The sequence below is a fragment of the Aquarana catesbeiana genome, linkage group LG04 (genome assembly GCF_042186555.1).
Source record: "Aquarana catesbeiana isolate 2022-GZ linkage group LG04, ASM4218655v1, whole genome shotgun sequence".
NCBI lineage: Eukaryota > Metazoa > Chordata > Amphibia > Anura > Ranidae > Aquarana > Aquarana catesbeiana.
This window is the reverse complement of record NC_133327.1, coordinates 23,963,064-23,977,750: the sequence shown is the minus strand read 5'-3', so window position 1 is coordinate 23,977,750 and position 14,687 is coordinate 23,963,064. Positions and strand designations below refer to the sequence as shown.

At 44.0% G+C, this 14,687-nt stretch overlaps 1 protein-coding gene across 1 annotated transcript in view; it reads right to left on the bottom strand.

The window, feature by feature from the left end:
• LOC141141131 (uncharacterized) overlaps positions 1–14,687 on the bottom strand; it is a 94,897-nt gene that overhangs the window by 11,950 nt on the left and 68,260 nt on the right. The window contains exons 19-23 of the mRNA XM_073628836.1: positions 14,540–14,646; positions 12,787–12,834; positions 8,094–8,220; positions 5,007–5,090; positions 2,187–2,288 (exon numbers count right to left, since the gene is read on the bottom strand). Of these exons, the coding sequence (XP_073484937.1) occupies positions 2,187–2,288; positions 5,007–5,090; positions 8,094–8,220; positions 12,787–12,834; positions 14,540–14,646 (468 nt within the window). The remainder of the gene's footprint in view (positions 1–2,186; positions 2,289–5,006; positions 5,091–8,093; positions 8,221–12,786; positions 12,835–14,539; positions 14,647–14,687) is intronic.

The window sequence follows — 14,687 nt, the reverse complement described above, 5'->3', positions numbered from 1 at the left end:
TCGATTTTTCCTATACACTTGTCAGATATTTCCATCATAATTATCTATGAAGTTATAAAGCTTATACAAAAAAAAAAAAAAGGGAAATATGAACATTACACCCAAGCATTTTAAAATTCCATCCATCAAAAGATGTAAGCCCCCCCTCACCAACAAAAGAAAACGCACGTCACAAGCGCCTACACGTAAAAAGGTTGATTACACTACACATTACATATGGTCGTGCACACCAGAGTGTGATCAATATTTTTAGGCTCATTTTTCAGGGTCTTTTAAAGTGTCACCTACGAAAATATAGTGTAACAAAGGTTCTTCCTTCACCAGGGACAGAGGCAGATGGATAGATAGATAGATAGATAGATAGATAGATAGATAGATAGATAGATAGATAGATAGATAGATAGATAGATAGATATTTTGCCATTGCCAAAATAAAAAAAAGAAGAAAAAGAAATGTGCAGCGCTATGAGCAAACAATTGTCAAGAATAATAATGGTCGACAATAATACAGATACTAATGGTCACAAAATCAGACAAGTGAAAATATTTATGTGGAAAAGTGCAGCGCTAAAAAATGCTTAAATAATATATAAAGCTATTAGATACAGGGTATATTGCAACCAGTGATATTTTACAAATCTGTGATACCTCATGAAAATATCACTATAATAGGATGGTGGTCTAGATTACATAAATCTAGACCATACATAAGTGACACATATATTTAGTCCATATAAAGGTGACACAACAAAATGTGACACAGAAAAAAATAGAAAGTGTGTTGATAGAAGATCCACCACCGCTCTGAATGGAGGCTTACCAGAGAAAATGGACCCAGGTGGGCTTATACCACTGGGTCGATCAGGATTGTAAAGTGGGGATCCTTGTTGGCAGCTACCGCGGAAGGCACCATTCGAGGTGGCCCGGGTGCTTGCAAAGATGTATTTTTTATGGATAGGTCCAATCAGGCATCGAAGTTGTATATAGAAGAAATATGAGAGCACATAGCGTGATACTGTATACAAAAGCTCATAGCATATTTATTGGAGGATAAAAACACTCACATTTCTTGAAGATAAAAAAGTGCTTTGTAAGTAGAATGTGTGGCAGAACCAGTGGTGTCGCCCATCCCGACGCGTTTCGTCCTCTAGGACATCATCACGGGTACTGTGAAAATATTGTCAGTGACGAAATAAAAAATATGAGGTGACATATAATCAATATAAAAATATGAAAATACTGATAAATATAATAATGGGTATCAGTAAAGATTAGTGTCCTTGTGTGATGATAAGGGACCACATGAGATAGTAATAAGTCCCAGAAATAAGTGATCCAATGCAAGTATGTGACAATCATTGAGATCTTGAACAGACATCAGAGTGAGTAGTGAGTAACATGAAGAGTCCACCACCAGAAGTACCAGTCTCTTACCATCCAAATTATCACGCTATGTGCCCCATCTCTTTCCTTTTACCCATGATTTGGCTGACCTACATCTGCATGTAAGCTGTGTCCATTCTGCTGAATCCACTGGAACGCCCACCCAGATGCTGCACTCCATGTATTGAATTAGTGCCTTCTTGGTTACCTTCCAAGTTTGATTGGCTTGTCAGGTGTATACCTGTATAAGTCCAATCTTTCCGGTAAGAGACTGGTACTTCTGGTGGTGGACTCTTCATGTTACTCACTACTCACTCACTTGCATCGGGTCACTTATTTCTGGGACTTATTACTATTTCATGTGGTTCCTTATCATCACACAAGGACACTAATCTTTATCGATACCCATTATTATATTTATCAGTATTTTCATATTTTTATATTGATCATATGTCACCTTATATTTTTTATTTCGTCACTGACAATATTTTCACTTGTCTGATTTTGTGACCATTAGTATCTGTGTTATTGTCGACAATTATTATTCTTGACATTTGTTGTTTGCTCATAACGCTGCACATTTCTTTTTCTTTTTACAGCTACATTTTACACTGTTGTGCTGGCTGCTTTTTTCACTTTTTTGGCGCGGTATATTTTTGATTTTTTTTTTACTACCATATTTGTGACCTATAAATCGAATGAAACATGGTGCTGGATAAAAACCACCCTCACTCACAATCAGACACAAACAGGAAGCCAGGAGGAAGCATAGTGACATACTGGACATCCCGTGTGATACTCACCCCGTGTGGGCTCTGGAGGACATCTTGGTGACCCTTTTTTCTGAGGAATGTTGGATTCAAATTGCCCAATCTTCAGCATGATGTCCGGAACGAGTGTGCCACCTGAAAGGGATCAAACACAACGTGTAATGGGAAGGCAGCAGGTTAAAGGTTATGTGACCTAGTGCCTCCACATAGTTAACACCCCTTCCTCTTCAGTGGATTTCAATGGCCATACTGGACTCTAATAATCAATCATTTGCCAAAGCTATCTGTAGGTCGGCACATAATTTGGAATCTAAGGAGGTACCTCCAGACATTTGAGTCTATACACATATGCTATGAAGGAGACATCCTGTAATACCATTTCAAGTCCAGGGAACTTGATATCCTAGACAGCCTCTCTCTGCGGTGTGGGGCACAGGGTTGGTTACTGTACCCTTGTGCCTTGTTGGGTGGACATTGCCACATTTATTCCCCACACAGAATTTTTTTTTTTTTGCCGTTTGTGGCGATTTCTAGTAATTGAGGTGTCCTGCCAAGACCTATCGACCAGCTTAGCCAACGTCACGGGTAGAGATCAGCTCTAGAATATACATGATGCAGTTAATTTAGCAGACGAACAATCTTAGATAGAAGAGATAGTGCCTTCCTTAATACTTCACCCCTCCGTTATTACAGCGCTGAATGAGTGGAGTATTTAAATCGTGACCACACTGACATTATAACCCCTTCATGATAGAGGCAAAACAAGTCCCAAATGCCTGATTATATATATATATATATATATATACACACACACACATACACACACATATATACTGTATATATATATATATATATATATATATATATATATATATATATATATACAGTACACACACACATACATACATATACATACACATATATATATATATATATATATATATATATATATACACACACACACACAAACACACACACACATATACACATACACATATACATACACACACACACACACACACATACACTCAACTAAATAGTGCATCTTTCTTTTCTTTCCAGGACAAATTGGGCTTTTATTTGGTGGTAAATGGTAATCTCATGATTTTTTTTTTTTTTAAAACAAAGAAAAGCTGGGAAATCATTTTATTGTCATTTTAGCTGCATATTTTTTTGCCACCAAACAACCCAAAATAAACTCCCCTGCTCCTGGCAATCACAGAGATGTCACATATAGTTCACCCAAAAAGTATTCACAGTACTTCACTTTTTCCATATTTTGTTATATGACAGCCTTTTTCCAAAATGGATTAAATTCATTATTTTCCTCAAAATTCTACAAACAATACTCCATAATGACAATGTGAAAGAAGTTTCTTTGAAATCTTTACAAGTTTATTAAAAATAAAAAAAAACGAAAAAAAATTCCATGTACACAAGTATCACAGCCTCAATACTTTGTTGAAGCACCTTTGGCACCAATTACAGCCTCAAGTCTTTTTGAGTGTACCTTCAGTATACAACTTCCCTATAGCACCCTCCCTAATATTTGCATGGGAGCGGCTGCTCTCCAGGGTCTCTGCCTCCCGACTGTCTGACAGCAGCGGGAGCCATTGGCCGAGCCTTGTTCTGTGTGTCTAATAGGCACACAGAGTGGGGCTCAGGAGTGAGCACACACACGTGTCCCCATAGCAGCCACTTCACTTTAAGAGGAGGAGGAGCGCCAGCGGGGGACCCGAGAAGAGGAGGATTGGGGCTGCCCTGTGCAAAACCAACTGCACAGAGCAGGCACGTTTGACATGTCTGTTATTTAAAATAAATAAATAAATAAATAAAAATAAAAAAACTCCCCTTTAATATCACTTTACTCAATTGTAAACTTTTCAAAGTAAAACATCCTACCAAAGGCTAGCGGCCGTCTCTGAAAAGCAATATGTGGTGGATCAGAGGCTGTCCAGAACCACACAGGATTGCCTGGTTTGCATTTTTTCATATCTTTGTCGAACTGCAATTTACTATGGAACTGACGCACTGCAAACGCAAGCCAGACATCGGGGTTGTAGAGCAGCCCATTTGACTTGAGTGGGCGAGTATGACATGTTGCGCTGCCTATTAACGTGACAACCTGCATTATATATGCAGTGGCATGCTTATAGTCCCCTCCAGCTGTGCCTTAGGTTTTATGCAAGTAGTGGGGATTGGGGGGGGGACGACAAACTATGGCTTAACCACCTGTTTACACTGCCTCCTGGCCGCCTATATGACAGCATGTGATGATTAGTCAGAAAGTCCCCCTTCTATGACCCTTTCTGATTTACTGTCACTTTATTACTAGGGTGTGAGTTTTCCTGATGATATGATGGCCAAGCTCCACCAACTGCCATCACTGTCCAATGAGAGGAAAATACCAACTCAGGTAGTCTCAATACACGACTGGAAATATTAACCTAGTGATACTTTTCCCCACCCTGATAAACAAAGGTGTCCGTAGAGGAAGGAATAGGAGAAATAAAAGCAATAAAACCAGGCAGAGGATCTAACCTTTCACTGCTCTGTCACTAAATGTCCTTCTATGAGTAAGCCAGTATCTGTAGAGGGACACAGACAGATAGCGCCCATCTCCATATACAGTCCTGGACTAATGCAGAAGATCACTGACTTCCTGTCAAAATGTGGGATAGATAAGCTAGATAGGCACATTTTTTTTTTTGGGGGGGGGGGTGAACTAGCTCTTTAAAAATGACAAGCCGGTGAAAGAAAGGAGGAAGGACTGAACAAAACACAGAACTATCTCACAGTGACCCCCACTGCGAGCTGTATGTGAGGGAGTGTTGTGAGGGGGACAGAGCTCACTTGTTGATTGGCTGTGGTTGTTCCGGAAACGTTCTCTGGATTTCTCGATCTTCACCAAGAGATCGGGGTTGAGGATCCGGTACCCTGGGGACACAGAAGAGGGATCGAGTAACTGAAGACAGTAGGGGGTCAGAGGTCACAACTCAATGATTGCACAACAACTCTCCAGAAGCCATAACCACCCCACCCCTGGGGGGACACAATATACAGTATCTCACAAAAGTGAGTACACCCCTCACATTTTTGTAAATATTTTATTCTATCTTTTCATGTGACAACACTGAAGAAATGACACTTTGCTACAATGTAAAGTAGTGAGTGTACAGTTTGTATAACAGTGTAAATTTGCTGTCCCCTCAAAATAACTCAACACACAGCCGTTAAAGTGTTACTAAACCCACAACAGTAAAATCAGTCTGTATGTGCAGCATAGCATGCTTGTTATACTCACTGTGGAACTTAAGGGGTTAATCCTCTACATTGTGTAAAAAGGCTGTTTGATCCTGTATGCACAGATCCTCCCCTTCCTGCAATGTCTATCTGGGGAAAGCCAGCTAACACATAGACAATAGCCAACCTGCACATGCTCAGTTGTGTCTTTTATGCAGGAGAGAACAGTTTCTTGTCCTCAGAGCTAGCCAGGTCACATGATATTGACATCACGCATGTGCGTGTATACAGGCGGCAGTGAAAATCTCCGCCTTCCTGAACTCTCAGCACTGCAGAAACTTTGCCGTTTATGATGTAACTGTGGTATACAGATCATCCAAAAAGGTATATAGTGGCAATATTTTAATGTAAAAAGAAGATTTATGAGCTGTGGGCACTGGGGGGAGGGGGGGGTGAACTATTTTCATATTACTGGGTTTAGAAACACTTTAATATCTAAACCACTGGCAACAAAAGTGAGTACACCCCTAAGTGAAAATGTCCAAATTGGGCCCAAAGTGTCAATATTTTGTCTGTCCACCATCATTTTCCAGCACTGCCTTAACCCTCTTGGGCATGGAGTTCACCAGAGCTTCACAGGTTGCCACTGGAGTCCTCTTCCCCTCCTCCATGACGACATCACAGAGCTGGTGGATGTTAGAGACCTTGCGCACCTCCACCTTCCATTTGAGGATGCCCCACAGATGCTCAATAGGGTTTAGGTCTGGAGACATGCTTGGCCAGTCCATTACCTTTACCCTCAGCTTCTTTAGCAAAGCAGTGGTCATCTTGGAGGTGTGTTTGGGGTCGTTATGTTGGAATACTGCCCTGCGGTCCAGTCTCCGAAGAGGGGGGGAATCATGCTCTGCTTCAGTATGTCACAGTACATGTTGGCATTCATGGTTCCCTCAATGAATTGTAGCTCCCCAGTGCCGGCAGCACTCATGCAGCCCCAGACCATGACACTCCCACCACCATGCTTGACTGTAGGCAAGACACACTTGTCTTTGTACTCCTCACCTGGTTGCCTCCACACACGCTTGACACCATCTGAACCAAATAAGTTTATCTTGGTCTCATCAGACCACAGGACATGGTTCCAGTAATCCATGTCCTTAATCTACTTGTCTTCAGAAAACTGTTTGCAGGCTTTCTTGTGTATCATCTTTAGAAGAGGCTTCCTTCTGGGGTGACAGCCATGCAGACCAATTTGATGCAGCGTGCGGCGTATGGTCTGAGCACTGACAGGCTGACCCCCCACCCCTTCAACATTGGCAGCAATGCTGGCAGCACTCATATGTCTATTTCCTAAAGACAAATTCTGGATATGACGCTGAGCACGTGCACTCAACTTCTTTGGTCGACCATGGCGAGGCCTGTTCTGTGTGGAATCTGTCCTGTTAAACTGCTGTATGGCCTTGGCCACCATGCTGCCGCTCAGTTTCAGGGTCTTGGCAATCTTGTTATAGCTTAGGCCATCTTTATGTAGAGCAACAATTCTTTTTTTCAGATCCTCAGAGAGTTCTTTGCCATGAGGTGCCATGTTGAACTTCCAGTGACCAGTATGAGAGAGTGAGAGCGATAACACCAAATTTATCACACCTGCTCCCCATTCACAACTGAGACCTTGTAACACTAACGAGTCACATGCCACTGGGGAGGGCAAATGGCTAATTGGGCCAAATTTGGACATTTTCACTCAGGGGTGTACTCACTTTGATGAGATACTGTATAAGCGGGTTCAATTTCAGCTTTGAGAATGACGCCACATGAAAAGTCTTATCATAAAAGGTCCACTTTTCGGAAAGAAGCCCCCTAAAGCGACAGCACAAGGGAAGAGGTGTGCTAATTGATGTCTGTCTCTATTCGTCTTTAACAATCTCTACCCCTCTCATTTCCCTCCATCTCTTTTTCCTTCTCTGAATACCCCCTCCTCTCACTTCCCATCCCCTCTCACACACTTTACCAAGCAATTGAGCTTCAGCCCCCCCCCCCCCCCCCTCCCCCAACTGCTTACCCCTCTAGCTGCAGGAGGCAGCAACCAGAGGTGTACACATGTCATGGGCCTCGATGTTTTGGAGCTGCAGCAGAAGATAAACTTCATATTTCCATCGCACACATTCGGTATGAGCTATCAAATATTTGGGTGCTGCGGCAACAACCAGCTGGATTACTGGTTCAAGTCACAAAGCAGATATTTGCCAGCACACCATGGATCGACACAAAGTAGCGTCCAAACGGATAGTTTATTGCATGATCACAACACAAGGCGAGTGCAACGTTTCGGAGTCACGCAGGACCCCTTCGTCAGGCATGTGATGACCACATGCCCAACGAACGGGTCCTGCGTGACTCCGAAACGTTGCACTCGCCTTGTGTTGTGATCATGCAATAAACTATCCATTTTGGAGGCTACTTTGCAACAGAAGACATACCCCCCCCCCCCATATCACTTTCAGCAGGCGTAGCATAACAATGCAGTTACAGAGTCCAAGGGGTTCAAGAAGACGGCAAGGAGGTGATAAAACACTTCTTCACTGTCTGCCAAATGCTCTTCAGAAACCATTGCACATGTGAGTGAGGTTGTATTCTCCCTTCTCTACATTTTCCACCACCACCCCATGCCTTCTTCCCCCTGCTTTCTTCTCTCTCGCTCACCCAGATTGTGCAATGCAGAGTGAATCTCCTTCATGGCGTCACGGTACAGATCCTGCTGCCATTGCTCCATAAGCTCCCAGTCCTCTTCCTCGAAGCAGGCGGCCACATCATGGAAGGTGACCGTCACCTGTGTGTGAAGGAAGGAAAGGACAGATAGAGGGGTCCATTAATCAGGAGAATGAGGGAATCAGGTCCAGAAAATAAACAAGAGCCTACAATTCCCTTCACTCTATAAAGAGGTGATAACCTGCTCATTTGTGAGTCTGCTGGAACTCTGTCCAAGTGGAACTGGTCTAAGTGGTGAGTTAAAACCAGAGTTTAAAACAGGAGGTTATAACAGGAGGTCATAGTACCTGTGTAGTGTGAGTACCTGAGTGTTGTCTGAGTAGTGTGCGTGGATCGTTAGTATTTGTGTACTGTATACTTGTGTCTTGCGAGTGCACATAGGTCTGCAAGTGGGCGTAGGTCTGTGAGTGGTCTGCGCATAGGTCTGCGAGTACCTGTGTATTGTCTTGAGTATTAGTGTTGGGAAGCTAGTTGGTAGGCAATTTGGACAAGATATAATCCCCAATCCTCATTAAATTTAATAGGTAGGATGCCCAGCGGGTGTGGAGAGGCGTCTCTTTGTACATCTTGCGGCAGGTATGCGTCCCTTGATCATCTGATCGAGGGTAAATACTGCTGTGCAAAATGTAAGCGCATGGTTTCCCTGGAAGCCCAGGTTCTAGATCTGGGGAAGCAACTGTCAGCACTGAGAAGTCCCTCCATAGTAAAGGAGAGCCAGGGCAGGTGCCGGCAGGGCCCAGCACAGAGGCGTGTGGAGACAAAGAGGTGCAGGCACTATTAAAGAGTAGATGGGTGACAGTCAGGAAGGGTAGAGGGGGAAGTGCCAGAGAGGCCGATCCAGGACTGGAGCATCCCAATAAGTACGCTCCATTGAGTGACATTGGTGAAACCAGTCAGGGACCAGCACTGCTGGAGATGAGGGACTATCCCAGCTGCCAGGGGAAGAACTCCTCCAGTGAGAGTGGGGGGGGCAGCGAAGGGAAAGGAAAGACAGATTCTGGTGGTAGGGGACTCAATTCTTAGAAGGACAGAGAGGGCAATCTGTAACAAAGACCTGAAGCGCCGAACAGTATGTTGTCTACCGGGCGCTCGGGTTCGGCACATCACGGATCTTGTGGACAGATTACTGGGAGGGGCTGGGGAAGACCCAGCTGTCATGGTGCATGTTGGCACCAATGACAAAGTCAGAGGCAGATGGAGTGTCCTAAAGAACGATTTTAGGGACTTAGGAGCTAAACTGAGGAAAAGGACCTCCAAGGTAGTATTCTCAGGAATACTACCGGTACATCGAGCCACACCAGAAAGGCAGAGGGAGATTAGGGAAGTAAACAAGTGGCTGAAGAGCTGGTGTAGTAAGGAGGGGTTTGGGTTCCTGGAGGACTGGGCCGACTTCTCAGTCGGTAACCGGTACTATAGAAGGGACGGGCTGCACCTAAATGGAGGGTGCAGATCTGCTGGGAATGAAGATGGCCAAAAAGTTAGAGGGGTTTTTAAACTAGGTGATGGGGGGGTGGGTCCAGAGGTAGAGATAGTCAGCGTGGAACATATTCCAGAGGGCAGTATTGGGGGCATTAGTGGTAGGTTGACCAAAGCACAAAAACCCAAGCTAAGTATAGTAGCAAGTCCTAGTTGCAATCTTGGAACACCCAATAAAAGGATGATATCGACCGGTCTAAACTACGTGGCATGTTCACCAATGCCAGGAGCATGGCGGACAAGATGGGTGAACTAGAGATACTGTTGTACGAGGAGGATTTGGATTTTTTGGGAATTTCAGAGATCTGGTTCAACAACTCTCATGATTGGCTGGCAAACATTCAAGAATATACCCTTTATCGCAAGGATAGAGGGTAAAAAAGGGGGAGTGGTATGCCTATATATCAAGAATAATGTACAAGTGAATGTGAGAGATGACATCACTGAGGGAGCTAGAGAGGAGGTGGAATCCTTATGGGTAGAACTCCAAAGGGATGAAGCGAAGGGGAAAATAATACTGGGAGTATGCTATAGGCCCCCTAACGTGAGGGAGGAAGTGGAGACGGATCTCCTACCACAAATTGGATTAGCAGCAAGGATGGGAAGTGTTATCATAATGGGGGATTTTAATTATCCAGACATAGACTGGGCGGAGGGAACCGCGCATTCATCTCAGGCTCGCCAGTTCCTTAATGTCTTGCAGGACAATTTTATGGGTCAGATGGTAGACGCACCAACTAGAAATAAAGCATTACTGGATCGATTGATTACCAATAATACAGACCTGATCACGGATGTGGAATTACGGGGCAATTTAGGCAACAGCGATCACAGGTCAATTAGTTTCAGTATAAAATTCCACAAATAGGAAACAAAGGGAATACAAAGACACTGAATTTCAAAAGAGCCAACTTCCCTAAACTACAAACCTTGCTAAAAGGCATAAATTGGGATAAAATATTAGGAACAAAGAATACGGAGGAGAGATGGGTTTGCTTTAAGAGCATATTAAATAAGGGCATTAGCCAATGTATCCCATTGGGTAATAAATTTAAAAGAGCGAACAAAAGTCCTGGATGGCTTAACTCCAATGTAAAAATGCATATAAAAGCAAAGGAGAAGGCCTTCAAAAAATACAAGGTTGAGGGATCATCATCAGCATTCAGACTTTATAAAGAATGCAACAAGAAATGTAAGGGTGCAATAAGGACAGCTAAGATAGAACATGAAAGACACATAGCGGAGGAGAGCAAAAAAAATCCCAAGAAGAGTATGTAAACAGTAAAAAAGATAGGACAGAGCATATTGGCCCCATAAAGAATGAGGAAGGACATCTGGGGAAGATGGGGAGATGGCGAAGGTATTGAATTTATTCTTCTCCTCAGTCTTCACGAGTGAATCGGGGGGCTTCAGTAATCAAAACTGCAGTGTTTATCCTCAAGACAACACAGGAAGCACCTCCATGGTTAACAGAGGACAGAATTAAAATTAGACTTGAGAAACTTAACATTAATAAATCACCGGGACCAGATGGTTTGCATCCGAGGGTACTTAGGGAACTCAGTCAAGTGATTGCCAGACCGTTGTTTCTAATTTGTACCGACAGTCTACTGACTGGAATGGTACCAGCTGATTGGAGAAAAGCCAATGTAGCACTAATATTTAAAAAAGGGCCCAAAATACATCCCTGGGAATTACAGACCAGTTAGCCTAACATCAATAGTATGCAAACTCTTGGAGGGGGTGATAAGGGACTATATACAAGATTTTAGTAATGAGAATGGTATCATTAGCAGTAATCAGCATTGATTCATGAAGAATCGTTCTTGCCAAACCAATCTACTAACCTTCTATGAGGAGGTGAGTTGCCATCTAGATAAAGGAAGGCCTGTAGACGTGGTGTATCTGGATTTTGCAAAAGCATTTGACACAGTTCCCCATAAACGTTTACTGTACAAAATAAGGTGCGTTGGCATGGACCATAGGGTGAGTACATGGATTGAAAACTGGCTACAAGGGCGAGTTCAGAGGGTGGTGATAAATGGGGAGTACTCAGAATGGTCAGGGGTGGGTAGTGGGGTTCCCCAGGGTTCTGTGCTGGGACCAATCTTATTTAATTTATTCATAAACGACCTGGAGGATGGGGTAAACAGTTCAATCTCTGTATTTGCAGACAATACTAAGCTAAGCAGGGCAATAACTTCTCCGCAGCATGTGGAAACCTTGCAAAAAGATCTGAACAAATAAATGGGGTGGGCGACTACATGGCAAATGAGGTTCAATGTAGAAAAATGTAAAATAATGCATGTGGGTGGCAAAAATATTAGAGCAATCTATACACTGGGGGGAGAACCTCTGGGGGAATCTAGGATGGAAAAGGACCTGGGGGTCCTAGTGGATGATAGGCTCAGCAATGGCATGCAATGCCAAGTTGCTGCTAACAAAGCAAACAGAATATTGGCATGTATTAAAAGGGGGATCAACTCCAGAGATAAAACGATAATTCTCCCGCTCTACAAGACTCTGGTCCGACCGCACCTGGAGTATGCTGTCCAGTTCTGGGCAAAAGTCCTCAGGAAGGATGTACTGGAAATGGAGCGAGTACAAAGAAGGGCAACAAAGCTAATAAAGGGTCTGGAGGATATTAGTTATGAGGAAAGGTTGCGAGCACTGAACTTATTCTCTCTGGAGAAGAGACGCTTGAGAGGGGATATGATTTCAATATACAAATACTGTACTGGTGACCCCACAATAGGGATAAAACTTTTTCGCAGAAGGGAGTTTTACAAGACTCGTGGCCACTCATTAAAATTAGAAGAAAAGAGGTTTAACCTTAAACTACGTAGAGGGTTCTTTACTGTAAGAGTGGCAAGGATGTGGAATTCCCTTCCACAGGCGGTGGTCTCAGCGGGGGCATCGATAATTTCCAAAAACGATTAGATAAGCACCTGAACGACCACAACATACAGGGATATATAATGTAATACTGACATATAATCACACACATAGGTTGGACTTGATGGACTTGTGTCTTTTTTCAACCTCACCTATGTAACTATGTAACCTGTGCCATGACAGCAGCTGTACAATTACAATCCAGTCCCCTAATACCAGCATAAAGTCCAACCGCTCCCATCCAACAAGTTCTTACCGTTTCCGACAATGAGCTGCAAGTCCTCTTCTCCGAACACTTCTCCATCTGAAAAACAGACTGAGTGTTAGCTCTTGTGCCCAGCACCAGCGATATATACCAGTACATTGCTGGACTTTGACTGGTTATACCATTCCAGTATTGTTTTGTTTTTGTTTTTTTGGGGGTTTTTTTTAGAGCCAGCTGTCAGTTCTCTTGTAAAAGCAATCCTAGTGGCTAATTAGCTTTATTTATTCTTAAATATTATATCAGAAAGAAGAAGAAAAAAAAATATTTTTTTTTCCAAAATTGTCGCCATTTGTTTGTTTATAGCGCAAAAAATAACAACTGCAGAGGTGATCAAATACCACCAAAAGAAAGCTCTATTTGTGGGGGGGGAAAAAAGGACGTCAATTTTGTTTTGGGTACAGTGTTGCATGACCGCGCAATTTTCAGTTAAAGCGACGCAGTGTCAAATTGGAAAAAAAAACGGCCCGATCATTAACCACTTCCCGCCCGGCCTACAGCCGAATGACAGCCCAGGCGGTGGTTCGGTTATCCTGACTGGGCGTCATACGACACCCTGCAGGATAACAGGGGGCGCGCATCGTGGTGATCTCGGCAAAGAGGCTCTTTACCACGTGATCAGCCGTGTCCAATCACAGCTGATCACGATGTAAACAGGAAGAGCCGTTGTTCGGCTTCTCCTCACTCGCGTCTGACAGACGATCGGCGGCTCTCCTGACAAGGGGGGGGGGGTCTGTGCTGATTGTTTATCAGCGCAGCCCCCCCTCAGATGCCCGCAATGGACCACCGGGGACGCCCCCAGCATGTGGATGGCCAGGTACATCCCCCATGGCCATCCATATGTGAAAAAAATATGCCCAAAATATACCAGTGCCCACAAATGGGCACTGACTGGCACCTCTGTGGCACATTACAAAACAGGGATGCCCAGCAACGCCACCCAGTGTCCATCAGTGCAACCTATCAGTGCCCATCCATGCCCATCAGTGCCCACCTATCAGTACCCATCAGTGCCACCCATAAGTGCCCATCAGTGCCACCTATCAGTGCCCATCCATGCCCATCAGTGCCCATCCATGCCCATCAGTGTCCACCTATCAGTGCTCATCAGTGCCACCCATAAGTACCCATCAGTGCCACCCATAAGTACCCATTTGTGCCGCCTATAAGTGCCCATCAGTACCACCTTATCAGTGCCGCATACTAGTGCCACCTATCAGTGCCCATCATCAGTGTCACCTCATTGGTGCCCATCAGTGCCCGTCATTGAAGAAGAAAACTTACTTATTTACAAAAAAAAGTAACAGAAACAAAGAAAAAACTTGTTTTTTTCTTTTTCAAAATTTTCGGTCTTTTTTTTTTTTATTTGTTGCGCAAAAAATAAAAACCGCAGAGGCGATCAAATACCACCAAAAGAAAGCTCTATATGTGGGCGAAAATGATAAAAATGTCATTTGAGTACAGTGTTGGATGACCGCGCAATTGTCATTCAAAGTGTGACAGCTCTGAAAATGTGTCTGGGCGGGAAGGTGTAGAAGTGCCTAGTACTGAAGTGGTTAAGGGCCCCTTGGATGCAGATTTCCCTGTGTAGAGATGAGATGATTGGTGTGGAGGGGGAGTCTTCCCATTGGAGGAATCTATCACACAGCACTCTCCGGATATACAACCAGCCCCGCTCATACACGGATAATACCAGACCCTACACTTCCTCCAGGAGGGCGGACCGCGGTCACATGACTTCACTTACCGGAGAAAGTGGGAGACTTGTCAGCGGAGACTCCACAAACCGGCCGCTGCCATATTGCCCGCAGTGCGCATGCTCCAACCGGGCCTCAGCCGATGACATCATCGGCGCTTCTTACACGCCCCCTTGTAACCTGGTCCGACTCCTCCCA